The sequence below is a fragment of the Schistocerca cancellata genome, chromosome 3 (assembly GCF_023864275.1).
Source record: "Schistocerca cancellata isolate TAMUIC-IGC-003103 chromosome 3, iqSchCanc2.1, whole genome shotgun sequence".
NCBI classification, from domain to species: domain Eukaryota; kingdom Metazoa; phylum Arthropoda; class Insecta; order Orthoptera; family Acrididae; genus Schistocerca; species Schistocerca cancellata.
The window spans coordinates 49,590,046-49,599,700 of record NC_064628.1 but is presented as its reverse complement, the minus strand read 5'-3'; the positions used below and the strand labels follow the sequence as shown (position 1 = coordinate 49,599,700).

At 40.9% G+C, this 9,655-nt stretch overlaps 1 protein-coding gene across 1 annotated transcript in view; it reads right to left on the bottom strand.

The window, feature by feature from the left end:
* Positions 1-494: 494 nt before the first annotated feature.
* Positions 495-9,655, bottom strand: part of LOC126176932 (telomere-associated protein RIF1-like) — a 97,981-nt gene continuing 88,820 nt past the window's right edge. The window contains exon 9 of the mRNA XM_049924123.1: positions 495-1,195. Within this exon, the coding sequence (XP_049780080.1) occupies positions 870-1,195 (326 nt within the window). The 3' untranslated portion in view covers positions 495-869. The remainder of the gene's footprint in view (positions 1,196-9,655) is intronic.

Genomic DNA, 9,655 nt, shown 5'->3' with positions numbered 1-9,655 from the left:
AACACACACACACACACACACACACACACACACACACACGCACACAAAATCACAGCTATACTTCCACTAACCTTCCCTCCTGCATAGCAGACTTCACAGAGGGTCTCCTGCGTATCTTATTTACATAAAGGAAAAAAGGATATTGTAAAGAAAAGGTTTAACCATAGCCTACGGAGTTGTTCACAGAATGAATCTTTCTTTCTGCAGCAAAATGTATGCTGTTTTGAAACTTCCTGTTTGATTAAAACTATGTGCCACATCGTGGCACTAACTCAGAACCTTGCCCTTCCTCCTTTATAGCTCAGTCGGTATGACACTGAAAAAGACAAAATTGAGGGTTCAAGTCTGGATCCAATGCACTGTTCTAACTTGTCAGGAGGTTTCGAAGTAATATTTGTCATGTTCCATTTGGAGTCACTTCTCCTTAATTAGATATTTCTGAATGCTTTAGCCACTTTCTATTTTAAAATAAAACACCACATACACACAAAAAAATTTAAAATGATTTGCATACAGTTTATTCTATTGTAGACAATAACTGTATTATTTTATAATAACACTGGCAGTTTTGTGCTGACTCTTAAGAGCATAATACAAACAGTATTATAATATACATTACCACACTACACTGGATATATGCATAATTCAAACATTATCACATTTTATGGCTTGAATATATTGTCTAAAGTCTTTCACATGAAAGCTATAAATATGGTTGCAATTCACTACATTCACAACTGAATAATGTTCCATTTTAGGAACAAAGTACGTAACAAATAATACTAAATGCAATGGAAAAAAGAAGATAAATAACCGTTTGAAGAGTCTTTCTTCCCATTAAGCATTTGCACTTCATATCTGTTGACCAGTTACGTCTTGCTTTCTCCAGGAAAACTAATCTTCTCATAAATCATCTTGAAAGTGCTAATAGTTTGAGGGTCACACAAACAATTATTTGCCTGTACAGCAACTGAGTGAGTTTGCTGCTTTAAGTCTGTTACTTCCGCATTCTCCAGTCTGTTCAGAAAGTTTCCAACAGTAATATCTTGACGTAACCTTTCCCTGTACCTCCACAACCTCAAGATTTCTCGTGTGACATTCACTAGAGAATGTTTCTCAATTGCAGTCTTCAGCTCTGGAATGCTGCAGTCAACACTTTCTTTGGGTTTTTCATCCTGAATCACAGTATGATGGCCTGGAAAATAAAACAAATCAAAATGAAATAAATGTGTGCACTAAAACAAAATAAAGAAGATAATTCAGTGGCACACAACGTAAAATAGGTATAAATTATACAGCATTAAGAAAGGATACAAATTATACACAACTCTTGGAATGTGAAAGGTAGTGAGAGATCAAAATCACACACAGTATTTTAAATATGCAAAAAATTTCACTCAACTTATTTTCACTCTCAAAATATACAGTACGGTCTTCTTATAGACTTAATTGTTCCACTCACATAAGATTGATTGCACATATATCTGTCGATATACTATTACCTGGCAATTAGTTTATGAGTTGAAAGATGTAGTTTATATCAGAGATACTTAAGTACCGGGTGATTATTAAACTAACAGTGTTCCAAGTGCTGCAGCATGGGCTGTATGCATCCCAGGATGCTGAAATATCGAAGGTATGTTCATAAATCAGTACACTCATGCACTATGCTGAAAAGAAATGATAGTTTCACTTTCTGCCACCATGTGAAAATATGATACTGTAAGCAGTCAAAATATGAAACAAATCCTGTTTTGACATCAGATTTTTTTTTTGGTGGGGGGGACTGTTGATGTACCAAGGGTTAAGAAGGTTGAAGTTTTCCTTATCATGGTGTATACGTGGACAAAGAAAAAAATTCCCAGATTTCCCAGTAAAAAAATACACATTCTCCCAGGTGAAAGTACACTTTTTCCTTGTTAAGTGACCGTATACTCCTCCTCATCAATCCTTTGAATGTTTATGGTTTTATATACCGACGTAGAATTTCCCGGCACTTCAGAAAATGGTGGAGGGTGGGTACATACGCTGCATATTTTCGTATTACGAAGGTATAAATTTGAATTCCACCAAACACCGCATGTCACTTTCCGAAGCATTGAAATCGAGATTGTGATGCGCTTTTGTAAGCCAGTCATGGCTCATATCACTTGATCTCGCCCGCTGATGACAGCAAAGGACACGTGATGTAGTCAGCCAATAACAAGATCACTCTTGAGCAGTGCGAACACACAAATAAGAAAAGTTCATGGTTTAAATTAAGATACATCACACAAATGTGCCAGTAAAAATTTTAATAACGACGTAAATGTCTGATCTGGGCTCGAAATTCTTCTAAATGGTCGTCCTCAAAGAGTTGATTTTTATTAATTTTAATGTTAATAATGAATAGCCTCAGTTGCACAGTTTACCTAGAATTTACCTCAGTTTCAGTCGGGAAAACCCAACCTTCTTCAGAATCTAAACACTAAAACAGTAAATTCTAGGTCAACGGTGCAACTGAGGCTGTTCATAATTAAAATTAATATTTATACAGTTGATGACACGGCCGCGAAATGATGAAAATATTTAAGTTGATTTTTAAATGAGAGTCAAACGCTTTGCGATTTAAGAAATTCATCGTACACTCTTGCACACAGTTCATCTTGTGCAAAAGGAAATTTGCTTTGATTGTAACGCTTTTCAAACCACCATTTGCAATATTTTCCTGCGACCTGTTAGAAATAGGTTCGTTTCAGCAGTTGCAAGAGAGCGCCAGGTAACAGGCGTCACTGCGCCTGCGCAGCTACGATGTCATAAAAGAAACAAGACATCAGAGGATACTTCAAGAGCATCGGAATTTCGTGAACCACACTCAAATGCACAATTCGGCTTAAAGTGAAGATTCGTATGTCCATATTCGGCTGTAAATTTTCTTGGAGTACCAGTGCTGTATTATATGTTTGGTTCTTTATTATGGTATAATGCCATACATGCACTTGAAATGCAGCGAACAGTTGAAACCAGCCAAGAGTGTGAAATTAAACACTTTGCTTCAAATAAATTGACTGCCTCAGCAGAAAAGATTAATAAAAGTCAAATCTCTTTAACAAACCGACAAAAATAACTTCATTGTTCTGCAAGGCGATTAATGCTTGACTGTCAGAAAAGTGGAAATAAAATCTGAAAGTAATAACATATTTTTGCCTTCCGTTACTAAGCGAACGTGTTTTTAATTCATTTGATAGCTCCCGGCCACAAAAATCCTTTTCATCATCATTTAACGTGAGAGGAATAATCGAAGACTAAATAACAAAATCACTGAACTTAAACACAGGTCACGTGGAGACGACCCACCTCCCCACCACAACTCTGACTGCTTTGTGCTTCAGCTCCAGATTTACTATATTTCCAAACCGGGGCAATATTAGATAGTGGCGCCCAGCCACACTTCAGTAACCAGAAGCGGGAGAAGGTACTACGCATACACGACTAAACTGTGCATGCGCAAGAGCCCGCCCGAAACTGCTCAAACGACTCTAAACAGTTGTCAAGTCACACTCATTGGAGGCAATTTGTTGTTATGAAGCATTGCACAGTCTTCCTAAGCCTTCGACACACTGTGCTGTTGGCAGACGCTTGTATGAGTACTGTTTGTTGTTGTTGTATACGGCAAATTTCCTTTGCAACTAAAGTTTTATTTTCTTTTTTTTTTCTTTTTCTCGTTCATGTTTTGTTGCTGCAGTATTATTCTGCAGTAGCGGGATACAGTAATATGCTTTGTTACAGTATTGGTTCTCACCAGTAAAAAATCACAAAAATTTAACTGAAAACCAAAACAATGAAAAATTTCCGGAATTCTAAACAATTCCCGGGTTTTTCCTGGTTTTCTCCCAGATGAAAAAATTCCCGAGTTTTTCCCGGATCTCCCAGTTCGTATACACCCTGCTTATGAAAGGCAATATTTGTTTCAAAGAAAATTCATGCTCTGCTGGTAAAGTTATTTTATTAGAATGGCAGCAATAACAGCACTGCAATGTGGGAATATCACAGACAGAAACAGCTGCGAAGAGGCGTTATGTCAATGAACGGGCTAAAGAATATGATCCAGAAATTTGAAGAAACAGATGAATTAGGTGATGCAGCAGGGAGAGGCAGGTGGCCCATTTCCACAGTAGTTGTTGATGAAGTACTTTAAGCTATAGCCGACCTTGCAGTCCATGCCCCAAATTCTGCAGCCACTGCTCTAGCTGTGTCATGGGAATTGCCTCTCCCCTGGTCAACACTTCCACAGATTTCGCAGTGCATTTTACACTGGTATCCCTACAAGATTCAAATTGTGCACAAAGTTAAGCCCAAAGATAGGCTACACTGCCATGACTTTTTTCTCCTTGATTTCTTCAGCGTCCAAGGAGTGCCCTGTCCCAGTATAGTGCTTGGGCACTGCTGATTTGTCAAACTGTAGCTTTGATGTTTCACACAATGCTCTCAAACAATTTGTTTGTTTGACACGTATGATGGTGGTTCTTGTACACACGTGCCTCATATAGCACTCAGCCTTCAAGAATCACTACATATGATGGGAAGGCCACGGATTGATCATTTCCTCTTCTACCTCTTGACCCGACACTCAAGTTCAGTTTGAACTGTGAGGACTAGTTCATTTTGTGTATTGGGTAACCAATAGCTTCAGACACTTTCCTGAAATGCTCTAGTTCTTCATGCAGATGGCCATAATCTATAATAGCATGCACTCTGTGGACTAATGTTTTTATGGACCCCAATTGTCTGTTACAGATTATGACAGCTGTCACCTTGCAGATACAAATATGGTGTGTTGACTTGTGGTAGACTTGTGGCCAAGGGTCAGCTGTGTGAGGAACTTAAACCCTGCAAAAAAGTGTTAAGATAACGGCTACCCAATGAACAAAATACAGAAGACATTACACTTCAAACCATATGTGGGCATACTGGGTTTAGACATTGCAGAGGAAACATTCAAATCCACATACTTCTAATGTGATGACACGCACTTCGTATCCAGACTGTCATAACATCTGAAGCTTAAAATAGGAATGTAGTATTCCATGCTTGCAGGAAGAGAGTACATTTGGATGCAGTCTGCATGTGCTGCAACATCCACATAAAGCATGTCACTTCATACCATCAAATCAGTGTCCAACACAGTTTACAGATTTCCCAGCCAGTGAATCATTAAGATGGAAATCAATGTCAACAAAATGAGGGTTCGAAGTTGACAAGGGCACTGCAGTGTTGCCTATCAATATGGGTGACAAACACAGGGCTCTGGGCTCTCCACCACTACAGCCAGCAAATGGTGATTTCATACAGTGAACAACAAACAGCACTCAAATTACAATGCAAGCTACGTATAAAAATGTATGCAGAGTACCAAAAGATTTAGAAGTAGCTTTTCTCAAAGCAACAAATTTTTGGTCTTTTTTTGTTCAGTTTTCAAACGAATGAGAATGCAGTTATCTCTCATACCAAACTGTTAACTGCCTGGAAACATTGTTTGAACAGTACAAGTAATTAACTGACTCTGAAGTGGATTGCGCAAAGAACTTTTACAGTTTGCATATCATTTACACTCCCAGCTACATCTTGGTTTGTAGAGCTTGACTGCTCATTCTCATCACAAGCAAAGTTGTAACATTGGTATTGGACAGGTTACAAAAAATGAGAGTTATTACACCCATTAAATCTGATCAATGGGCATCACTTACAGATATTAAGAAACATAAGGGTATGTGTGTGTGTGTGTGTGTGTGTGTGTGTGTGTGTGTGTGTCGAATTTTAGGCTACCATCAACACCTACAGTTATGGAGACCTGTACACTTGTCCTATGCCATCCCCGTCAAAACCCACGTATCTGGCAAGACCTACACTCTTGAGCTCATCTCATGCCACAACTACACCACACATGAAGCCACCCTTTAATTTCTACATGCACCCTGGAAAGCCAGTTGAACTCAGGGAGGAAAGGCAGAGCCAATTGCCCAGAAAATGCACTGCGAGACTGATGACAACATCGCCATCTCTCCATTCATGATGGCAGAACTGCTGGCTTGCTTGCTACTAACTGGGGGTCACTACTTCAAAAACATTTGGAACAAATCATTAATGCATAAATAACAAGCATGATATTATCTTCCAAATCTGCAAGCTTTCTTTGATTGGTTCCGTTTAATCTTTTTCCCAACCTAGTGTCATACATTTTGCTGCTGTTGTGATCTTCAGTCCAGAGACTGGTTTGATGCAGCCCTCCATGCTACTCTATCCTGTGCAAGCCTTTTCACCTCCAAATAACCACTGCAACCTACACCCTTCTGAAAATGCTCAGTGTATTCATCTCTTGGTATCCCCTCTACGAGTTTTACCCTTCACACTTCCCTCCAATACTAAATTGCTGATCCCTTGTTGCCTCAGAACATGTCCAACCAACCGATCCCTTCTTCTAGTCAAGTTGTGCCACAAATCCCTCTTCTCCACAATTCTATACAGTATCTTCTCATTAGTTACGTGATCTACCCACATAATCTTCAGCATTCTTCTGTAGCACCACATTTCGAAAGCTTCTATTCTCTTATGTAAGTCTGCAGGCTTTCGTGGCCATTGTCACTGAAGTTAAAATCTTCTGGGTTACTAGGCTGCGTCATATTTATTCTAAAATGATCGACGTTTCGACCCCTATGCTGGGATCTTCCTCAGGATCTTCTGGTGTTCACTACTGCTAGCAGTTACACCCAATAGTCATCCAAGACAAAAAGATTGCTTGACTTTTAGGCTGCCACAAGGCTTTTATAAAATTAAGAAGATGCCCAAAATCCGCTCACTGCCTTGAAACCCAGAAGACTGGCAAAATTTTGACACTAACCACTGATGCGCCACAATATGGAATCAAGGCTGCACTAGCAAACAAAAACACCGAGTCCCACAGATAAACCAATTACGTATGCCTTCAACCATTATCAGCAGCACAAATTAACTACTCCCAGATAAAGAAGGAAGCAGTGACCATTACTTACAATGTCAAATTCCCACTTCTATGGCACCAAGACCCAGTTAAACACAGACCACAAGCCACTTATTTTCTTGAGCAGCCCTTATCAAAGTTCCACGCAAAGACAGCACAGCAATTAAAACGGCAGCTACCATTTCTTAGCAATTATCATGACATTCATTACAGGCCCACCTCTAAACACGCTAACGCAGATACACTGGCTCACATATCCACGAAACAAAGTTTGATACACAGGAGGCACTATGTTCTCAACTCAATAACAATATGTGACAAACATTATATACTACCCCGTCACACCCCATGAAGTTGGGTAATCCAAAGGGTGATATAGCTGCTTTGCAGGAACTCCTATCAGTAAAATGTGAATGTTCAAAGCAGTAATCAAAAGGAGCAGATCCAGCATATTTGACTTACTTGTCCCCGAGACACTGTAGTGCTAACAGCGGTGTCTTCGTGTTGGTCATGGAGGACACAGAATGCCAAGTCATCATTCCTCCCATGCTCCACAGGAGAATTCTTATGTAGTGTGCAGATAAGGAAATTGAAATACCTGTCCACTCTTGTCACACCAGCATTTGGTATCCGTGTTTTCCCCTTGGATGAAAACAGGGCACCCAAAAGTGAGGGGCAAACTGACTATGCTAGGCCATAGAAAGGCACAATTTGATTGTTGGTGCAAATAGTTTCCAACAGGAGCCTTAAGGAGCTTCTTAGTCAGCTATCGGTCCAGCTCCACCAAAGATCACAGTCCAGCAGGACTACTACACAGGTGCCAACACTGGTCGCTGCTGGATCTGCTGCGACCACCCCGCACAGCCCTCATCAAAACTGGGTGTCGTCGATCATCGGCAACTTCACCCCAGCATAGGACCTCTGCAAAGATGCTGCACGACAGTGCAGCAACCACTGGCGGCGCCAATCCAGACGAGGCTCGAGGCAGCCTCCCAGAGCTGCAAGGTAGCACTCCTGCTTCGACAGTTATGAAATATGGCTGTATAGCACAAGTGAGGAGTTCAGTTCAGGAAGTTCTGCTTCTGCTTGCAGTGGATAGAAACATCAAATAAATCACATGACTGTTTTCTGTATCCAACTGTGTGCACAAAAGGAGAATACAACAAATATCATATTAATGTGTGGGCCTCCACGTAATGACTTGTACGTTCGGCCACATTCCAGTGTGAATCTCATGCATCATCATGGGCTGCGGAGGGGCAACAAATATCTTAAGTTGCAGTCTGCCAGAACCAGCTGGTCCACAATTGTAACCAACTGCAGCTGTGACACTAGTACACTATAGTGCCCCACAAAATCCAGTCCCCAAAGCCTGGCCGTGCACCAACCACCATCCCCGTCAAAACCTACGTATCTGGCAAGACCTACACTCTTGAGCTCATCTCATGCCACAACTACACCACACATGAAGCCACCCTTTAATTCCTACATGCACCCTGGAAAGCCAGTTGAACTCAGGGAGGAAAGACAGAGCCAATTGCCCAGAAAATGCACTGCGAGACTGATGACAACATCGCCATCTCTCCAGTCATGATGGCAGAACTGCTGGCTTGCTTGCAAGCATTAGCACCCCTTTGGTGTTCGGCACAGCATGGCAAGCACCATTTCTACCCCTACGTGCCAGTTAAAGGGGAGGGGGGGGGGGGGGGGGGCACAATACTGTATCCTCATCCAATGCCAATGAAAATGCAGAGATATATTATCTACCACCACATGTGGATATTGATATGACCAGCATAGGTATATAGCTGGGAGGCAGAGTCCAACACAGGCTGTAATGCAGTGTTAGGAGGCTGCTGCAGGCACGAACTGCACTGAACAAACCTTCTGGTGTCAAGCAACCTAAACAGTCTGCAGTAATGAACACTGGAATGATTACTCGACTATATTCAGCTGTTCAGAATGCACTTCACTAATCCAGTGTTGACCTTGCTGTATACTTTGATTTTATATTGGATTTCTCCCTGGACAGCTCACATTACTTTAGAGAGACTGCTCTGTTTATGGAACAGTTAATTTGCAACTTCTCCTGTGAAGTCACTCGTCCTATTTCAGTGCACGTAAGAACTCTGAATGTAGCCTTTATATTCTCCAGCTGATCCAGTGACATGTAGGTACCAGCTGCTCTCCCCTAAACGGTGCACACATCGTTCATATTTTTGGTGGTGGTATGTGAAAAACCCAATGCCAGCCTGATCTTGGAGATGGAAAAGCCCCTGTTCCAGACATCCACAAACTGGATACAATCAAACAGACTAACATAAATCATCTTACTCCTCTTTTGCTCAACATTAGCATCAGCAGGCAGTACAACATTCCACTCACATGACGCTCTGAACAATTCCATTCACCAAGGCAAAAAGAGTTCTCTCTGCAGTGTATGTTTTCTCTACTTCAACTGCTCATTAAAAACTTCCAGTTCTCTCCTCGAAGATATTGGAACCCTTTCACTTGAGAGCACATGTAACCAGATGTTCGGAGCTGAAGCAATTCACTTTATATTCTACCTTATGCATTCTTTCACATGAGAGGTGCAGATCTCAAGAATTTTGGCTCACAAGCTTTAAGTCATTTGTAAAGAGCATCACTGCTGCTCCATTTATACAAATATTGTGAGAT